Source organism: Alosa sapidissima, chromosome 9 (assembly GCF_018492685.1).
Source record: "Alosa sapidissima isolate fAloSap1 chromosome 9, fAloSap1.pri, whole genome shotgun sequence".
In the NCBI taxonomy this organism is placed as follows: domain Eukaryota; kingdom Metazoa; phylum Chordata; class Actinopteri; order Clupeiformes; family Clupeidae; genus Alosa; species Alosa sapidissima.
The window spans coordinates 35,174,287-35,194,522 of NC_055965.1; the positions used below are offsets into that span (position 1 = coordinate 35,174,287).

Genomic DNA, 20,236 nt, shown 5'->3' on the forward strand with positions numbered 1-20,236 from the left:
TGCAATATTACATTTTTGATTTATAATGGAGCACTCTCTCTGGTGAAAGACTAGCAAGCCTGTAGTAGAGGCATACAATTACAGACATATTGAGAGAGCCTATCAATGAGTTGTCACAGTTTTCAATTTAGACGTATTATTTTGAAATGATGTACGTCTACGGGAGGATTTACACATCACTGGCAAGACCTGATCAAATCATACCAATGCAAAATGCTTCTCCAGCAGTGCAATCGCAGGTAACAACGATACCTTAACGCATTTCCAATAATGTGTTCACTAAAACACAAGTAACGTTATTTGTCGGGCTGATTCATAAATGGGCATACCGAGGTTGTCGACCTAGCAGGCTAGGTGGCGTTTATTGCCATTCGCAAAACTAAGCAAGAGTTAACGTTAATGAAACTTAACATCGCCTTCTCCAGTGACTTAAGTGTATTCAAATGAAGTTGCAACGATGATGGCGGCAATCACTGGTTACGTTAAACCATTTGAAACAAGTAGGACTGTAAATGATGGTGACTGGCTAATGTCACTTCAGATCAATATAGCAGAGCCCTTTTCCTTCATCAACTGGCTAATGCTAGCATGATTTAGCATGCTATGAGCTAATATACTTAGCATCTACGAAAGAACAGCACATATCTTTTCACAAAGAATCTGTCACAACTAACAACGATGTCTCTTACAAACAACTACATAATGTATGACTATCAATATGTATTTAGTCAGACTGTGATAAGATATAGCCTAATGATAATAACAGCAACACTTATTTAGGTTAGATTATGTGTCGAAATCAGGTGTCGTTAAAATAAGTGAGCGATGACGTGGTAGTGTCTGCAGCCTAGACGTTAAAACATAATGGACAAAGCGTCGTGTCTGCAGCCAGCCAGCTGTCAATCATAGGTGTAAACAAGCCCTTTTTAGATTTGTTAATATAACATTAAAAAAAACAATTTCAGCGAGAAAAGAAAAATTGTGTGTATTGAAGCATCTTGAAAACTATTTTTTCGAATAAAAAGTTGTTGATACAAAAATAGTTTTAGGTGAGAAAAGTGACATGGAAAGTTGGCTACTTGGCCATTGAAATACATGGGGATGGGCGGAGTTACACATTGTACTGCAGCCAGCCACCAGGGGGCTCTGGACTAATGCTCGCATCACTCTTGACAGACGGCACACTGTCCAGTTCTACATATACAGTCTATGATTTATACAGTCTATGGGCCAAAGCTGGAACTAATGCCATAGTAACAAGCCCTGCTCAACTGCCAGGGCCAAAGACCAAGCATCACAATGGATGTTGCTACGGTTACATGGTTACTGCGGAATGTTGTGCAGTGTCTTGACTTGATGAATTTAAGTCTGAATTTTGGCAGATGGTTAAATAGACAACAGTGTTATACAAACCACACACACACACACACACATGGAGAGAGAGAAATAGAGAGGGATGGAGGAAGAGAAGGAAGGGGGAGTAAAGACTGAGGGTAGAGAGAAAGGGTGGATGTACCTGTTGCAGGGGGAGCTCATGTGATCTTGCACAGGGACACTGAGGAGCCAATCCAAACATAAAACCCTGGATAGAGGGGCTCAGTGAATGTGGAGTGGAACGTGTGCAGGTGGGTGAGTGTGTCAGTGGAGACGCTGTAGAAGGACAGAGTGCCGGCCGGCCAGTCCAGGTAAACTCCTACTGTTCTGGAGCCGGAGGAGGGGGCAGGTATTTCAGTGTGTTTATTATTGTGGCAGGCATAGTAACTGTCAGGATGGCAGTCCAGACTCCAGGACTTGGCATTCCGTCCCATTATGACATCATTACTGTCCCCTTTCCTCTTGATGCTTTTATAGGCCACAGATATCTCATCTCCATCAACACTCCACTCAGCCTCCCAGTAGCAGCGTCCAGTCAGACCCTCTCTACACAACACCTGAGGATAACTGGAGTCAAATCTCTCTGGGTGTTCAGGATACGGCTGCTGCTTATCCACATGTGTCACCTTTCTGTTCCCCTCAGAGAGAGAGAGATTTCTGTTTGCTGTGTTTGGGTCCAGTGTGAGATCACAGGCATCTGCAGACAAGAGGAGAGGAGAGAACATGAGAACACACACACACACCATGTCAACACAAACACACACACAATCTCCTCCTCAATCTACCAACACACACACACACACACACACACACAAACACACACACACACACAATCTACCAACACACACACACACACACTCCTACTTAATCTACCAACACACACACACACACACACACACACACACACACATAAACACACACACACACACACACACACACACACCAAAACAACACAAATACACACACACAGGCATCAGCAGACGAGAGAACATGACAACCCACACACACACACAAATAAACATACACACACACACACACACACACATAGGCACAAACCCACATCAACACAAACACACACCATGTCAGCACAAACAAACGCACACACACCACTACCCTCCTTACACACACAAACACAGGCACACACACACACACACACCACTACCCTACCAGCACAAACACACACACACACACACACACACACACACACACACACACACCACTACCCTACCAATACACACACGCACACACACACACCACTACTCTACCAGCACACACACACAAACCACTACCCTACCACTACACACACACACACACACCACTACCCTACCAGCACACACACACACACATCACTACCCTACCAACACACACACACACACACACACACACCACTACCCTACCAACACACACACACACACCACTACCCTACCAGTAAACACACACACACACACCACTACCCTACCAGTAAACACACACACCTCTACCCTACCAACACACGCACACACACACCACTACCCTACCAGCACGCACACACACACACACCACTACCCTACCAACACACACACACACACACACACACACCACTACCCTACCAACACACGCACACACACCACTACCCTACCAACACACGCACACACACACCACTACCCTACCAGCACACACACACACACACCACTACCCTACCAACACACACACACACCACTACCCTACCAGTACACACACCACTACCCTACCAACACACACACACACACACATACACACACATACACACACACACACAGAGCACTACCCTACCAGCACACACACTACTACCCTACCAGCACGCACACACACACACACACACACACACACACAGTCAACATAAAACATAAACAAAAAAACACACACGCCACTACCCTACCAGCGCACACACACACACACACACACACATACACACACACACAATGTCAACATAAACAAAAAACATACACACACCCATACTGTACACACACACACGCATACCATGCTTATATGTGAATGTGAATGATCACAAATACTGAATAAACAATAAAAACTTACATCTCAGCAAACGTGGGTGTGCTCTGCTTACAGAAGCATGGTGAGTTCTGTAAGAAAAGCAAAATGTCACACACGTTCCATTTGACAGATGTCAACACTGCTATTTTTCCTGTTTGTGACACCTATGAAATGTAAGGTGATTTATTATCCCACTGAAAATAGTCTGCTGCCGTATATGTGACCAGACATGGCAAAACCAGGCACATGTCTCCCCAGAGACATTTTGAGTTATTCACAGATTCTGAAATTGTAGTTCCAAAGCTATCCAATGATGTCTCACTCATGGAGATCTGATAATATTTGAATAAGTTGTAGCCATTTTAAAGTATACACATCTCAAAGCTACAAGCTGAGAAATCAGGCTTTTCAAATTGACTACCCTCAATCCATGGGAGGGGAACAGAATGGTCCTCATTTACATGACATTAAGATCAACCCTCCCTCTGTCACGGTCACTGATCTGTCAGCCTGCAGTGCATGATACTAATGACCCATCAAAACTATCTGTAATGGGTTACAGAACCAGCTAGTAGCAATGGATAAAGTAGTCTAAAACAAACATGAGATCACGTTTGCAAACCATGTTATTTTGAATGAACACCCAGTGCAAGGCACCAGGTTGGCAATGGATTTAGCAGGTTTAGCAATGGATAAAATAGTCTAAAACGCGAACTAAACAAACATGAGATCACGTTTGCAAACCCTGTTAATTTGAATGCACACACGATGCAAGGCATCCTGCCATCAGTCAAAACAAGACATTCTCGCATTATTCAAATTAATTGCCCACCGAAACTATCTGTAATGTACGACGGAGTATTAGGGCCACACATGAAGAAAAAAAGAGATTAAATTAAAGAAGAGATTAAACTCGACATGTTGACATTTCGAGAATAAAGTTGAAATGTGATGTCGACTTTAATCTCGACGTGTCGACTTTAAAGTCGCCATGTCGACATAAACTTGACATTTCGAGAATAAAGCTGAAATAGCCTATCATATCTACTTTAATCTCGAAGTGTCGACTTTAAACTCGACATGCCGACATTAAACTCGAAATACAGTTTAAACATAGCCTACAGTTTAAGCTATGTAGCCTACACTAACACACAATATGTGACATGAATAATAGGCTTCAAATAGGTGTTATTTCAGATAGATTGCAGATATTCAGATAGATTGCGTCTTGTCTGTTAACTAGGCTAGGCTACTCAGAGCAGGGCTGCCAACTTTTCAAAAAACCTTGGAGTGAGATTTGGTGGGGCCAACCAAAATTTTGCTGCGGAAATTTTTGTTTGGCTCATTCAGCATTATACCTACAGTAAAAAAAACCTACATCAGTTGTTCTCAGGTGTAGGAACCAGGCATGGACGGATTATGAACTTTTGGGCCCCTGGGCCCAGATGTATTAAGGGCTCCCCACTAATTGTCTCATATGTGGAAGGGGGGTTTGGGGGTACTCCCCCAGAATTTTTTTAATTTGTTTAATGTGATTTCCTGTATTCTGGTGCATTTTGGGGATGGCCATACTAAATTCAATCAGATTCATAGCCTACATCCTGATGTGTTGATATTGAGGCAATGATTCCATGCAAAGGCTTGGGCTTCAGGGCCCCCTGACACCTTGGGCCGCTGGGCCTGGGCCCGTGCAGTAATCCATCCCTGGGACCAGGGAATATCAAACTAAACCGAAAAGGCCTACCAGTATGCTGCTCCAAGAAACGCATGTCTCAAAATAAAACTCGCATAAGAAATAAAGGGCTGTCTAAACAGACTAAACAGATGCTAAAAACAGCACTGGTATTTCGCACGGCAAAAGTGTGGGGGGGGGGTCCAAACTAACAATTTTAAAAAGTGGGTGGGTGTTTTGTAAGAATTTAAGAAATGTTTGTATATTTTATCTCGAATTGTGGGCAGCCGTGGCCCACTGGTTACCACTCTGGACTTGTAACCGGAGGGTTGCCGGTTCGAGCCCCGACCAGTGGGCAGCGGCTGAAGTGCCCTTGAGCAAGGCACCTAACCCCTCACTGTTCCCCGAGCACCGCCGTTGAAGCAGGCAGCTCACTGCGCCGGGATTAGTGTGTGCTTCACCTCACTGTGTGTTCACTGTATGCTGTTTGTGTTTCACTAATTCACCGATTGGGTTAAAATGCAGAGACCAAATTTCCCTCACGGGATCAAAAAAGTATATATACTTATACTATACTTATACTTATATACAATCCTGCCCCTAAAGGCCTGTACTTTGTCTTAAGACCCTGGCCATAATTTGAGGATTTACAGTATCTAAGTAGACAAACTGGCTTCAGATATCCAACAGAGTGAAAAGAGATTGTGCAGTCTTAGCTGTGGTTAGTGACGTGATTCTGTTAACGGGGAGTTTTACCTAGCCTAGCGTAAACCTATAGGTTATTATTTATTTGGCGTACCTATAAGGCTTTTACCTTATCAAAAGTGAGGGGGAAGACTGATCTCTTCAACACTGCGGGGAATTTGGCGCTTGTCACTGTGTGTGTGACAGAAGCGGAATGGGAGAATGCGTGTAACAAAAAAAAAAGTTTATGAGCGATTTACGCGCAAATGGGAGAGTCCAATGAAAATGACAATGAAGCACTAAACAGATGCTGAAAACAGCACTGGTATTTCGCACGGCAAAAGTGTGTGTGTGTGTGTGTGTCTTTTTTAACCATTTTAAAAAGTGGGTGGGTGTTTTGTAAGAATTTAAGAAATGTTTGTATATTTTAACTTTTAAATGCATCAATCAGGTGCACTTTCAAAATAAATTCAGAGGTCAGACTTGCTTATTTTTATGGAAATATTTGTGCTGTAGCCTAAGCTATTTTGCACTTCAGAATTATAACCATGCACACACAGGTGGAATAGTTATGGTGATATTGCAATAAGTTCACAACCACAAAAACATATGCTACATTTCACAGTTCAGAAATGTTCAAAAATGTGTGTACATTTCAGCACTCCATGAAATTATGCAGAAGTGGTCACCTGTGTTATTCAGCTAGTTGTTGTAATGGTCATTGTAATGGCCATAGCCTATAGCCTACATGCTATTCCTTTTTCAGGATGTACCCATATTTGCATGATGTGAATGTTTGCATATGGCTTATGTCAGGCTTTATATCAATATTTGTGTCTCGTTATTTGATTTTCTTCATATTTTTGCATTAATGTCACTAGGAAGCATGCCATATTCATTTATCTGTAATGGGATTGGCTGGAACCTGACAATATAAGAACCATGATAGTGGGATAATCTATGGCTGAGCAATTTACAAAAATGTATGTAGGCCTACTGACAAATAGTTTACATTAGAATAGGCCTACATTATAATTTCGCCCCAAAGAGGCTATGTAGAAATGTGTTGCAATTTCAAAACCGGATTAGTCTACTCAGGAACCACTTATTGCACAGAGGCATGCTTTATATCCTCGTATTCGGTACGGTTTGCTGTTTATTGTGATATTGGGTTTGCCACGTGTTGTGTGAAGGGTTAGTGAAATATTAAACCGAGAGTAATGGGTGTGCACTGTGTGCAAAATGCAAATATGATTAGCCTAAATTGCACGTCAGTTCAATGGTAATTTTCGCGAACCATTTATCACAGCAACTTGGCGCTAATATCATTGGAAAGCCTAGATTCCGCACGTTCATATGATGTGTGATATCATATGTATAGGTTTAGTTTAGTTGAACCTTATCTGCCAGGTATTGACACTGACACAGCGTGAGAAATCGGGGGTGTGGCGTGTGAGTGTGTGAAACTAATCAAATGCGTGTGTCTCACGGCCAATGCGTGAGAGTTGGCACCTATGGACCAATAGTATGTTCAAGATGCGTCATTGCCGAAATGTTCAACTGCTTTTTCGCAATACGGAAGCGACGACTTCTGTTTCAGTTTCGTTTAGGGGAGGCGACGTGACGCACGCTACAGTCCAGTCCAGCCTCCAAGGGCTTGGGTTGCTATGGGTGAACTCCGCAGGGAAAATATCCAAAACATGATGATGATTTACCAGGGAGCATATGGCAAAATAAAGTAGAAATTGTAGCGCCGAGGCTATTTGCCCCTTGTTGGACTTTCCTCTGTGTTCCCCTGTGTCTCCTGTTTTCCCGGTGTGCGTGTGTGCGCGCGCGAGAGAGAGAGAGTGTTTGTGTCTCCCTCTCCCTCCTGTGTCTTCAGGGATGTAGTGGTAAAATAAGAGCTGGGTAAACTATGATTTCTGTGGTTATGTTGAGGTGGTAAAATAAGAGGTGGGTAAACTATGATTTCTGTGGTTATGTTGAGGTGGTAAAATAAGAGGTGGGTAAACTATGATTTCTATGGTTATGTTGAGGTGGTAAAATAAGAGCTGGGTAAACTATGATTTCTATGGTTATGTTGAGGTGGACTGTGCCATGCAGTATTTGACCTTTAGATGAAAAACACTCTAATAATAGCCTACAATAAATAAACCGCTAATGAAGTTTACTTTTGACCATCGCATTTATCGCCTGTAACTCCGTGATAAGGACCTAACAGGAAAGTATTTGGCTGAGCAATGGAGGTTAATATGTTCTATGTTTTGTCCACATGATATAGGCCTATGTCTAATCATTGTTGCACTTGAAGAAAACTGGAATGTTTCATTCGTCCTCCCTTTCAATTGTCCCGAGCGGTCGTTCTCTCTAACTTTATTATCAAAATGTTGAGTTTAATGTCGACACATCGAGATTAAAGTCGACATGATATTTCAACTTTATTCTCGAAATGTCGAGTTTAATGTCGACATGTCGAGTTTAATCTCGTCATGGCAAAAATATTTTTTTCTTCATGTGTGGCACTACTCCGTCGTAGTAATGGGTTTTGGCTAGTAGCCTATGGTGCCAATGTAGTGGATGGGAGTTGAGGCGTCTGTGCCTTTAAGACACAGTGGCCGTATTGTCACACCTGACTGACGTCACTAGATGCGACACTCAGTGTACCAATTAAGGGCTCCGGTGTTTCTTTAAAAAGTATGGCGCTGGTACTGCCACTGCAGCGGCGGAGTTTTGTTGGATTGTTTACCGTGTGTTCAATGTGGGTTTCTTCGGCGAGCTGGAGCCTGTGGATGTTCGTCTCTTGACTGCAAAGGTATGTTTATTGTTGCTTGTTTTGCTCCGGTTTAGTCAGATCACATGATTAGATGGTCTAAAGTTTGCCTCACCCTAGGGCGCAGTTGTTGGCGTTGTGCTTAATAGCATCATTGGCGGTGCTTTTGCTGTCCTTCCCCTTGAGAGCAACCGGAGCGTTGCAGGCCGGAGGCTAGGAGGTTTCTGCCTTTTCATATTGGTACGTAGCAGTCTTTTATATTGATTGTATCGCCCGTAGCATGATCACATTTGACCCGCTGTAACTGCCCTCATTAGGCTGCTTAGGTTGACTGTACGCCCCTCCCCGTTGCGAGGAAGTCCCTGTGAATCCCCGGTTGCGGTATGTTGCTGTCTCAACTTTTAATGATTCTATTTTATTATTACATAGGTGCTTATGTCTTCATTAACCTCTGTTGCACAGGTGGCCTGCGCACTGCAAGTAACTGAGGCTTCCTTCTCCCACTGACTGCTGTTTTGTTTACAGTGAGCTACAATACAACTACCTTTTTATCTGCGTCCTTCCCGCGTGCCCAGATCCTCAGCGTGGTAAAGGGTCTGCATGCGTGATTGTGTGGTGCCATTGGTTGACTGGGTGTGTGTGTGTGTGCATGCGTAATTGTGGGGTGCATGTGTATGTGGTCGTGTGTGCATGTGGTTATTTGGTTAGTTTTGTTTGGGTTTGTGTAGTTTCCTCATCTTGTGTGTGTCATATATTTAGCTTTGTTTTGTCTCTGTATTTTCTTTGTCCTTTTTGTGAAACCCCATTGGTGGCATGTTCCTCCCCATGTCGTGGCGCCTAACACCGTTTCGTCTGCCTGGGTAATTGTAGTGCTTTCTTTCTAAACGTGCCTTGCTGTGCCTGTTTGAGGGTGTATTGGCTTGCTGTGCTGAGTATATCTGTATGTGTAAATCCCACTTTTGTTTTATAACCGCCTAATCAGACGGAAGGGGACATCTATTGGCCATAGAGGCCTGGGCCATATGCTGTACAACCGGTGTGGGTTTTGCTGTGTCTTACCCCTTTTCTTTTGTTTCAGGAGTGGAGGCTCGCGGCAGGGAGGCTGGGCCCCTGGTGGTGGGGAATCTGTGTGTCTCACCGTCAGTGCAGTGTAGTGTCACCTTGGTGTGCCGTGTTCACGTGTGGTCTCTTTGACCCCTCTTCCAGATCGCCTCCCTGCGGTAAGCTCTCCCTCCTAGTTTATGTGTTTTTCTATATCCAAAGAACCAGTAGGCCTTCTCTAACCAAACCAGTTCTGAGTGTGTGTGTGTGGCTGCCCCATTTCCATCTGAGTGCTTTGCACGCTTTTACTGTATTGTAACTTGCCTTTGAGAGGAAAAATAAAGAAAATATTTATTATTGTTCTAGAATCCGGTCTCTGCTTCATCCTTGCACGAACCTGTGTGCTTTATGTTCTGGTATCCTTAGTTTAGGCTATCCAGTTCATTTATCCATCTTTTCCTAAGGGTGACCTATGTCCCCTGGGTGGCGTAGTCGACACTTCAAATTCTAATTGGTAACCTGGTCCCGCTACACCAATAACGACAGTAGGCCTACGTTAGCTAGTAGCAATGGATAAAGTTTCTACACAAACTTTATCCCTGTCAAATGTAACTGTGGAAATAGCATCTGATTATCTTACGATCTAGCTCCTCTGCTGTCAGACCGAGAGATTCTTCCTCGTTGTAATTATCTTTGGCTAAGGTCAGCTCTAGATTAGGGATGTTCTCCAATGTAATGAAGTCGCCTTCATCATCAGATTCAGGTCATCTGCAATCCGCTGTGCTTTGTCCAGCTCCATTCCAATTGTAAACAAACAGCATGCTGGTTCAGTAAGTAGCCATGAGGTTACTTCTAGCATACAGCTGATTGGCCGACAGAACAAAAGAGCACTAATAGTCACGCCCAATTCAAACGCTGGTTTACTTCCTGAAACTTAACCATTTTCAAAGACAAAATATACACTTATAAAGCAACCAATGCTGTTATCTGAAACATGGAATTGCTTCTTTAGGACTTCAACTTGCACATTCTGCAAAAAAACGAAAATAACTCATTTTGAAAAAAAAAAAACTTCAAAGTCGTTTTTCGCGACTTGCGTCTCTGCGACTTGAGCCTGGTTTTGCCATGCCTGGTCGTTTCCCCTGATATAACGTAATGAAGTAACTCTCTTTCCAGCTGCACAGTTTAGGAAGTTTACTGACAACTCAGACAAGGAACCAAACAATTCAAAATACAGACAATGAGGCACCAATGCACCAAAGAAGAACAGAGGTGTGGGGACAGGTATGATGTGTACTGTATCTGTGGATTAATTTACCCTCCATCAGAGTGTGTGGGGACAGGTATGATGTGTGCTGTATCTGTGGATTAACTTACCCTCCATCAGAGTGTGTTGGTTTGCTGCTTTGTTGCACACAGCTGTGTGCTGCAGACTCTGGTCTGAGTGTCTCACTGTGACCTGCAGCCTCCTCTCTCTCCTGAGAGACACTCATCCTAGCAGCAGTGGGAGAGTCTCTCTGGGAATGTACATGAGACATAAGCAGCTTTACGTCTTGTTTCATGTGTCACCATATAGACTATAGCTGTAGGTAAACATGAACTGCTATCTTTGTTTTCAATATTATAGACAAGAAGAAGACACAGAACAAACTAAACGTTACTATATGAAATAGTGGACTGATTTATCCAGGACTTTAGAGGGAGTTATGATGTAGCCGACTCAGAAGCCCCTTAATGTGTACGGGATCAAGGCCTGATGTCTTACTCCACTACTCCAGTGACTTTTCTCTGACAGCTGAGTGTTTCCACAATGTCTCATTTCATTCTAATGTTCCTCATTTGCCTTTGTGCTGCTACCTTCATTATTCTACTGAAAGACTTCAAGGAATCCCTTGAATTGCACAATATTAATGTATATGTAGTATGTATTGAATATTGATGAACAGTTGTAGACACGTTTTGAATATAAACGTTAGGGTGTAAGCCTATAGGCTAAAGTAAATTCCTCAGTAGGCCTACAGATCAAGGGCTTTGGCCACTCTAGCTAGTTCACATGGCTTTAGGGCAGTTGATTAGGAAAGGCTTGTAGGCCACATCAACATCATACTGACACATCATATCTCTGTATCCTTACAGAAATAAAAAAAAAAAAGTGTTTCAGGGCTCGACAGTGCTCCTTTTTTGAACACATCGAGGAGTCCTGCATTGAAGACTGTTTGAAAAGCCTGCAACTTATCGAGTTGTTATTGTCAATGATTACATTGACACGCACACCATAGTCTGTGCAAAGTCCATATTCTGCTTGAGGTAATATTCTGAATTAGGTGTGGTTTACATGCACAAGTCCTTTCAGATCCACAACAAGTGTGTAACAGCATATATAATTTCACAAACCTTATTATCTCTTTTTTACTGAGAAATGGGTAGGCCTATTTCAAATGTTTTGAGGTAGGTAGTTTAAGTGGGATATATATTAGCCTAACTTACTCTGAAGGCCCATTGTAGGCCTACATACAGTAGTTGGATATACGTTAGCTTAGCTTACTCTGTGAAGGCCCATTGTAGGAGTACATAGTGGGATATACGTTAGCCTAACTTCTACGCGAAGGCCCATTCATTCTCGTATTGTCTCATATTTTTCATTAAATCTGATGATATTGATGTTGCACAGATAGTTCTTTAGTCTAATCCCGTTCAATCCTAGAACCACATTACTCTGTTTTGACACTAACTACTCACTTTAGACCTGATTCACTGTGTGTCTTTGAGAAGAATTTTCTTTGGTGTTATAGTTTAGACTTGTGTACTTTATAATATCATAAAACTACAGGAAAAAAGAATGTATCTACACACTTCAAAACATATACATTCCTATACAAAGTAAACAAGTAAACACACTTACCTTTTGAATTTCAACCTCCTTGGATATTTTTCACCTGTACTGCTTCAGAGTGAACATCAGAGTGTTCCTGTAACAAGTCATTGTAAAAGGTTTTACAGCTTAGATAACCAGAGAGCTAAAGTCCATCCGTCAGTCTTGAGATCATTTGCTTAAAGACACAGTAACATGGTGTAGGTGCTGTTGGTGTTTGGGACCGAGCCTTTGGGTATACAGATCACATTCCCTCTCACAGTAACATGGTGTAGGTGCTGTTGGTGTTTGGGTCTGAACCTTTGGGTATACAGATCACATTCCCTCTCATAGTAACATGGTGTAGGTGCTGTTGGTGTTTGGGACTGAACCTTTGGGTATACAGATCACATTCCCTCTCACAGTAACATGGTGTAGGTGCTGTTGGTGTTTGGGACTGAACCTTTGGGTATACAGATCACATTCACTTTCACAGTAACATGGTGCAGGTGCTGTTGGTGTTTGGGACTGAGCCTTTGGGTATACAGATCACATTCCCTCTCACAGTAACATGGTGTAGGCGGTAACATGGTGTAGATGCTGTTGGTGTTTTGGGACTGAACCTTTGGGTATACAGATCACATTCACAGTGACATGATGTAGGTGCTAACATGGTGTAGGTGCTGTTGGTGTTTTGGGACTGAACCTTTGGGTATACAGATCACATTCACAGTGACATGATGTAGGTGTCACGGGGAAACCCGTGTCTGTGTTTGTCTGTCTGTGTCTGTGTGTCCACCTGTGTCTGTGTGGTGGTGGCTGTGTTTGTCTGTCTGTGTCTGTGTGTCCACCTGTGTCTGTGTGGTGGTGGCTGTGTTTGTCTGTCTGTGTCTGTGTGTGTGGTGGTGGCTGCGAGATTGGAGGGTGGGTGTCTCGTGTGACGTAAGAACTTACCTGGAGTCTGTTGTATGATCGTTGGGGTGCATTGAGGGTAATTAGTCCACACAGGTGTGGTGATTTAGGGGTGATGGGCTAAGCAGCATTTCAGTAGTCGCTAGTCACTGGTGTGGTGTGTAGCGAGCGAGAGGGTGTCTGCGCGTTCTGTGAACACTGTGGATGAGAGCTAGCACAGCACATAGTGGAGCCAGTTTTGGGGTTGGTGACAGTCAAAGTTTTTGGACGCTTGACCTCGAAGGGATGTTGCTGTGATCGAGCCATTGCAAAGCAGTGACAACGCCTGTTCATTCATCGCAGGGGTGCGGCTTGCAGTCGTCCTCTGCCAAGTTAAGTGCTATTGACTTTGTCATGGTTGTTATGGGACTGTAGCTTGCCACTGCGAGTATGTTGCCTGCTGATCGTGCTTCTACTACGCTCTAGTGAAGGAGTGCCGTCCTGGTATCCTGTCCAACATGAGCCCGGCCGCTGCTACGAACCAGCCGCTGTGGGAATACTAACACGCCTGACTATTCATCTCGGGGTTCCGGTTTACATAAGCCGCCCTCTGCCAAGTTAAGTGCCGTTGTTACATGGCAACTGGCTCCCATGTTAACTGGCTGCGTTGATGACGTTTCATGATTGATGACGAGTCTTTGACAGATGTGGCCGCTTGCAGATTTGACTCTTTCTGATATAGGCTACGAGACACACACAAATATGCATGACATGTTTAAAAGTCAAAATTGTATGTAGTACCACATGCACTGGACCATGAATATGCCACCCAAAAAACAAACACCTAAATAGCATAAATAAACTCCACGTGGGTATCGATCCACGAATAAATTGACCTGTTTGCTTGATAATCAAATCAGTCTATCCACTTGCGCCACGAACCAGCTGACGGCACTCACAGAAATTGACTTCAGTTGTATGATTAAAAGAAGTCAGCTAACGTTATTATAATTGTAACAAGTTAACATAGCTGTTCATGTTGTCTGGCTACCATGTTATCATGCTACAGTTGCCCAAGCCATTTAGTAGGCCTTCAAAGTATCATGGTTAAGTTTTACAAACGTTTCACTGAGGTTAGGCTGTGGTCGCCCCTACCTGAAGTGTCTGTAGAGGCACATGAACATGAATGTCAGCAAATAAATCAAATAAAAATGTGTTGCCTAATTGTGTATCCTTTTGTCCAGCCTATTCTTTTAAGAATTCAGTTCATAAAACACAGGCATTGAAACGCACACAGCAATGGGCAGGAGAAGTCTATAACGTGTCCATATTTTACACAAAATTTGCGCACAGGGAGAGTCAAAACTCTTTAGGCTTATTAACATTAATGTTGCTGACACGTAAACATGGGTTTTGATCATGTTTTTGATACTTTACTTCCCAATTCTTAAGTTGGTGCTTCTCCTGTGGTGTACAGGTTCATGCCTATAACTTGCTTCATCACGCAGTCGACATGGGTTCAATCCTCCCCATCACACTTTTTATTTATATTATATATTATATTATTATTTATTTATTTTTAGACCAGCAACGCTTCCTCAATTTAGGCTACAGATAGACTAGGTGGCCACAGAGAGCCTGACCAGCAGTCAGTGAAATGTTTGAAAACTTAACCATGATACTTTGAAGACCTACTGGCTTGGGCAACTGCTGTAGCAAGACAACACCATCAGCCGTGTTAACTTGCTACAATCATCAGCTGACTTCTTCTAATTGTATACACTAACTCAAGTAAATTTCACTATGACTTTAGGGCTGGTTCGTGGCGCAAGTACCTAGATAAATGGTTATCATGTAAGAGATTTCATTTAGGAAGCAGGTTCGATACCCACCTGGAGTTATTATAAGGCTATTTAGGTAGGCTATTTATTGTTTTGGTGGCATATTCATGGTCCAGTGCATGTAGCGTAGGCCTACTACAGACAATTTTGACATTTAAATATGTCAAATAAATAAATAAGTTAAATATGCATATTTGTATTTGTTCGTCTCCAGTTTCCATCAGAAAGTGACAAATCTGCAAGCGGCCACATCTGTCAAAGAAACGTCATCACTCGTGAAACGTCACCAACGCAGCCAGTTAACACGGGTGCCAGTTGCCGTGTAACACCGTTTTCCTCTTTCTTACTGAATCGGACGAGCCAGTTTTGGAATTGAGCAGGCTCGCACAGGTCTTAATGGCACGCTACGGTTAATAGGGAAGAGTAAGGGTTCATGTACTGAATGTCAAGCTATAGAAGATGTAGATCATATTTTATTTAATTGCAACAAATACACAAGACACAGGCTGCAATGGAGAGAAAAGAGACTGAAATGGGATAGAGAGCATCCTTTAAGGAAGAAGGAATGCACAGCTATAGGATCAAATCCCTATTTATTTATCTTTCTTTCTTTCCCCCCTGTCCTCCTTATTATAAACTTTAGCTATAACAGTCTGTTAAGTCCCTTACACACTCCTGTACAGTAGGTGGCGGTATGCACCAAATAGTTGTAATCCGCCAATTAAAGCAAAGAAGAATGTTCAATCAGGGTTGTTAGACATTCTCTGGTTGTGGTTTGTTGTGAATGGCTTGCTAACACTTGTCTGTTTTGTCACTGAGGTGCTTGTAGTCTCTATTTGTTCTAGTCACAAGTCACCGGCTAATCTCAACTGGGAGACGACTCGCAGGAGGGTTCGACCTCGCGCCTGAAGCTTTTTGTCGCCGTCAAACCACACCGGGTCCGGGAGGCTACGAAGAGTTGGCACGGATAAGGTAGGAGTCGCGCTCCGGCTTGGCTATATTGTTTGGAGGAAATTCTATCAAGGGGGTCCTGCCTAGTAGTGACAATAATAAATCATCATCCGACATCACTGAACACTAGGCTACTGTATACAAGGTGTATGAGGCCGCAGCAGACGCTGTCGTCCCCCAGTAGGCCTACCTATATATACAGCTACAGGTTTTCGCCCCCCGCACGGTTTTCTATCTTTTTTTTACAAGGGGACTCTGGATTCTACACCACCGGTGTCACGCTAGACGAAAATATATATAAATATTCTTTAGCCACCACCTTTAGTCTTCGATTTTCGGGGCATGTTAACTTCCAGTCTAGTTTTGCTAACACGAGACCGCTTGTCAAATCATAATTGGTAGCAGGTTCGTCTGGGTTCTCCCAGGTTATTTGCCGTCTTGAAAACTGGGTCACGGATCAGTTCTGACCGCAGCTGTTCAGGCAGGTTTCCTGACGAGTAATTTGCAGGTTGAACATGGCAGGCAGGAGATGGCATGGCACAGCCGCACAGAATATGCGTGTTTTTTGGCAGTTATGTCGGAATTTATTTATTATGGTGTAGTTATGTTTTGGAGGTTTGTTTGTTGTATAATAATTGTGTATGTGTGTGTGTGGATGAATGAGGCTAGTCAGCATATGGACATGAGTCACAAGCAAGCCTGCATCGAACTGGAGAGGGCCACCCAAATCATCACACAAGTGTTACAGGTAAGACACACACACACACACATATACACACCATCACCATCATCATCATCATCATCATACAAGCATTACAGGTAAAGACACGCCCACACCACCATCATCATCATCATCATCATCATCACACAAGCATTACAGGTAAAGACACGCACACGAAAATGGAAGGAAGTATTACAGGTAGAATTTGTATTTTTGTAATGTGAAATAAGTTTGCCACAAAGTTTGCAGTTTCTTTGTCTTCGCCTTCGTGGAATAACCTACAACTCTGATGAACTGTTCCTCCCTGCCTGCCTGCGTGAGTGATTTAACATGCTTGATGTGTTTCTGCCTTTATCAGCATGAAGTGGGTCGGAACCAGGAGCTCTGTATGTTGATTCGTCATCTGGAAGAGAAGGAGGCGGAGACTTGGCGGAGCCTGACAGAGCAGGTGGAGTCAAACAAGCAGCTGAAGCTGAAGATCGATGAACTGCAGAAACACCTGGAGCAGAAACACAACTCACTGATACAGGCCAACCAGGTGTGTGTGTGTGAGTGAGTGAGTGATCAGTTAGTCGTAGCACATTTTCTACTGGCAGAATTCTCTCCTCTCTCCTCTACCTCCTTCCTCTCCTCTTCCCTCTGGAACTCAAATGTTATTCTATTGCTTTAGCTCTGGAACTCAAATGTTATTCTATTGGGCTTATTCGCAAACACCGCCGCCATATACTTACAACCGGACCCGCGTCACACAGAGCAGGTTGTTTGCGCCATGCCCCTTTTGAGGGGAAAACATTCCCTCAGAACAAGCCAGAGTGAACCGGTAGACATGTACCAACCACACAGCTAAGAACCCCTCCCTGAGTTTCTTTTGCCTACCATGTCCTCAAAAAAATCCTGACAGAAGAAAATTATGGCTACAAGCCATAAGAAGAGAAGACCGTATGACACTTCTGGTCACTGAGAGGGGTTGTTGCACCACTTCGTACTCGGGAGACTGAAGGGACATGTTTTTATATTAATTGAATTAAGCTTTTGTAGGTATCTTTCACGGTCAACGACCGGCAAAGTGGTTATGTATTGAGTGGTCATATTGATTTGTGGTATTTTTTGTTATTATTTACTCCTGCGATTTCTGTACAAATTACGTTTATTGACCCTAATTTGCGTTGGAGTTAATGAGAGGGGTTGTTTGTTTTCCCCCCGAAAGGGGTGGGAACGTTTGTCACGAGTCAAGTTCCCGGATGTGCCGGTCTAACGTATTGTTGATGTGACATTCCAGTTCTATAGGCTATTCTATGTGACAATCGCCTGTAGCGCGTAGATGTAGCACAGCCTACAGCTTTTTGTCTGATAACTTCTACAAGAGGATCTATGATGCAACTATAGCCTATGGTCTGGAGACAGAAAGGGCTAACATATTTCTCTGTAACATTTCCAAAATCCAAGTGAACAAAACACTATACAAATAGAATTATCTACTGATATCTTTCTCCGCTGAGTTTGAGCTGAGAATTAAGGGTTCATCATGAATAAATATATTAGCCTATAGGCTACTGTAAACGTTGGCTAACATTGCCTACCTAGCAATGCTATCTATGCAAATGCAAAATGTCCAAAGATAATCTAAGGTAGGCGACTACATCAGGCTACTGCTGATGTCTCCACATTGCATAGGGGCAGCTGTCTGCACTGTCTAAAACTTATTTAACTTAAGCCCACAGAGGACAATATAATATAGTATTCAGTGTTTCCCCTAGAAATTTTTCCAGCAGCGGTGCTATTACTTGGCGGGGGGGGGGGGGGGGGGGTTGTTGCGCTTTTTTAAAAAAAAATTTATATCATACCTTCGTGTTTCTTTTGTGGACATTTTCAGCTTTCTTTTACATTATTGGTTAAAAATGATAGAAGAAAAATTAAATGGCACAACCATTTAATGACCATTAATAATTAAAAGATTATTTACAATTTATTTAAATTTGTCTTAATGGCAAAGGCCACACCCAATCTGCGAGCAATTAATTTTTCTGGGCTTTGAATTGAATTGAATTGTGGGGGGGGCATTAATGCTGACACGCATGCACGTAGCCAGATGCTCTCCTTGTAGTCTAATTCTCAGTCCCAAAACAACAAACCCACGTATAAAAAAGTAAATACTCACTTTTCTTCTACATCACTCCCACAGTTACCATACAACTCACTCACAATTAACTCGAAAAAGACCTAGGCTACTTGATTGAAGTGCGACCGTTCGTCTCACCGTCAAGAGAACGCTGAAGTTATGAGAACATGTCTTTCTGATAAGAGAATGTAGGCTCCTATATGTCTAATGCCGTAAACGTAGAAAAGGTCTGTTTGTGATAGCCTATTATAGCTAAGTGGACAGAATTTAGGCTATACGTATATGCCAACATATGCTCATATTTCCTTTAACTATCAGACAGTTTAAACAGGCCTAGACTGTGTTCGCCTAGCTTTCCCATGCAAACATTACATATAGCCCTACGCTAACGTTACAAGTCTAGGCTACAATTAACGTTAAGACCATACACCTTGTAGCACATTGGTTTACTCTATTGCATTACTTACGTTTTAATAATTTGTCGTTGAATGTTGATGGAGGCTCATCTTTGGGAAATCAGCTCTCTGGATAAAATTGTCAGCCGGAGCAAGAGTTGTCAGAGTTGACGACACGGGGGTAAATCCAATCAGCAGAAAGAACCGCATCACAACAGTAGGCTAAATCGCAACAAACTTTTTTCCCCCCATGTTAAATTCATTTCGGTAATCATGAATTGGTTTCTTTTATTTGATGTAGGCTAGGAGAGGAGGATGCATGTTTCACATTAGTGTCAATGTGTCAAAGCAGGCTTTGGATCAGAGGAATTGCTCAAGCTTAACATATGGCATAGGCTACAAGCGAATTCACGGCATACAAACAGCTTCGTGATGAAATATAACTAATATCATTTTTTATTGTCACCAGGCCTATAAGTAGGCTATTTATTGTGTAACCTACAAGTGAACGATGACACCATAGGCTACACTGTGGCGGAGCAAGACCCCATCAGTCGGATAGCTAAACAATGTAACCGTGTTCAGAACGTAGGCTAGCCATATGGGCTGCAGACTTGTCTTTGGGCTTGTAATCACCTGACACATCATGCCGCATATATGTCCTGAATAATGAGAGGCTAAGTGCGGATTTGATGCACTTAACTTACTCAAGACTTTCAGAAAACAATTTCGAGATGACGTTGGCCATTGTGCTTTTACAGTGTGTTAAGTGAATCTCGTGATATTATGTTGCAGCGGCGCTGAAAATCCAGCGGCGGCGCTGCGCCGCTGTTAAATACATTGTAGGGGAAACACTGGTATTAATACAAATATAATAATGGCGATGGATGTGAGGAGTTGGCTGTAAGTTTAG

The 20,236-nt window shown here is 42.9% G+C and overlaps 3 protein-coding genes and 2 long non-coding RNA genes across 25 annotated transcripts in view; 3 read left to right on the forward strand and 2 right to left on the reverse strand.

Moving 5' to 3' along the window:
- Positions 1-10,981, forward strand: part of LOC121719082 — a 530,903-nt gene extending 519,922 nt beyond the window's left edge. The window contains exon 2 of the long non-coding RNA XR_006034144.1: positions 10,827-10,981. This is a non-coding gene — a long non-coding RNA (uncharacterized LOC121719082). The remainder of the gene's footprint in view (positions 1-10,826) is intronic.
- Positions 1-20,236, reverse strand: part of LOC121718788 (NACHT, LRR and PYD domains-containing protein 3-like) — a 1,510,793-nt gene that overhangs the window by 909,675 nt on the left and 580,882 nt on the right. The gene's annotated exons all lie outside the window — the stretch shown is intronic.
- On the reverse strand, positions 1,514-19,846 carry LOC121718986 (stonustoxin subunit beta-like). Its single transcript, XM_042104472.1, has 4 exons — positions 19,842-19,846; positions 10,932-11,071; positions 3,430-3,476; positions 1,514-2,071 (listed from the first exon to the last, which is right to left on the reverse strand). The coding sequence occupies exons 1-4, from the start codon at positions 19,842-19,844 to the stop codon at positions 1,533-1,535; spliced, it is 729 nt and encodes a 242-aa protein (XP_041960406.1). The 5' UTR covers positions 19,845-19,846; the 3' UTR covers positions 1,514-1,532.
- LOC121719071 lies at positions 8,505-9,952 on the forward strand. 2 transcript variants are annotated; one of them, XR_006034132.1, is made up of 4 exons: positions 8,505-8,555; positions 8,634-8,753; positions 8,831-8,894; positions 8,976-9,952. It is a non-coding gene; the product is annotated as an uncharacterized LOC121719071 (long non-coding RNA). The 2 variants fall into 2 exon arrangements; XR_006034131.1 differs by having other exon boundaries at positions 8,634-8,894.
- Positions 15,430-20,236, forward strand: part of LOC121718884 (zinc finger protein 25-like) — a 43,541-nt gene continuing 38,734 nt past the window's right edge. For 2 of the 11 annotated variants that reach the window (XM_042104272.1, XM_042104274.1), the window contains exons 1-3: positions 15,431-16,109; positions 16,744-16,836; positions 17,168-17,347. In XM_042104272.1, coding sequence (XP_041960206.1) covers positions 16,744-16,836; positions 17,168-17,347 — 273 coding nt within the window. In that variant the 5' untranslated portion in view covers positions 15,431-16,109. Of the gene's footprint in view, positions 16,110-16,743; positions 16,837-17,167; positions 17,348-20,236 lie in introns of all 11 variants that reach the window. The other 9 variants (XM_042104271.1, XM_042104281.1, XM_042104287.1 and 6 more) reach the window with 7 other exon arrangements.

Coding starts and splice junctions, on each gene's coding strand:
- LOC121718986 (XM_042104472.1), bottom strand. Junction 3,477..10,931: donor CCAACACACTCTGATGGAGG/GTAAGTTAATCC, acceptor CTTTTCTTACAG/AACTCACCATGCTTCTGTAA. Junction 2,072..3,429: donor ACACCCACGTTTGCTGAGAT/GTAAGTTTTTAT, acceptor TCTTGTCTGCAG/ATGCCTGTGATCTCACACTG.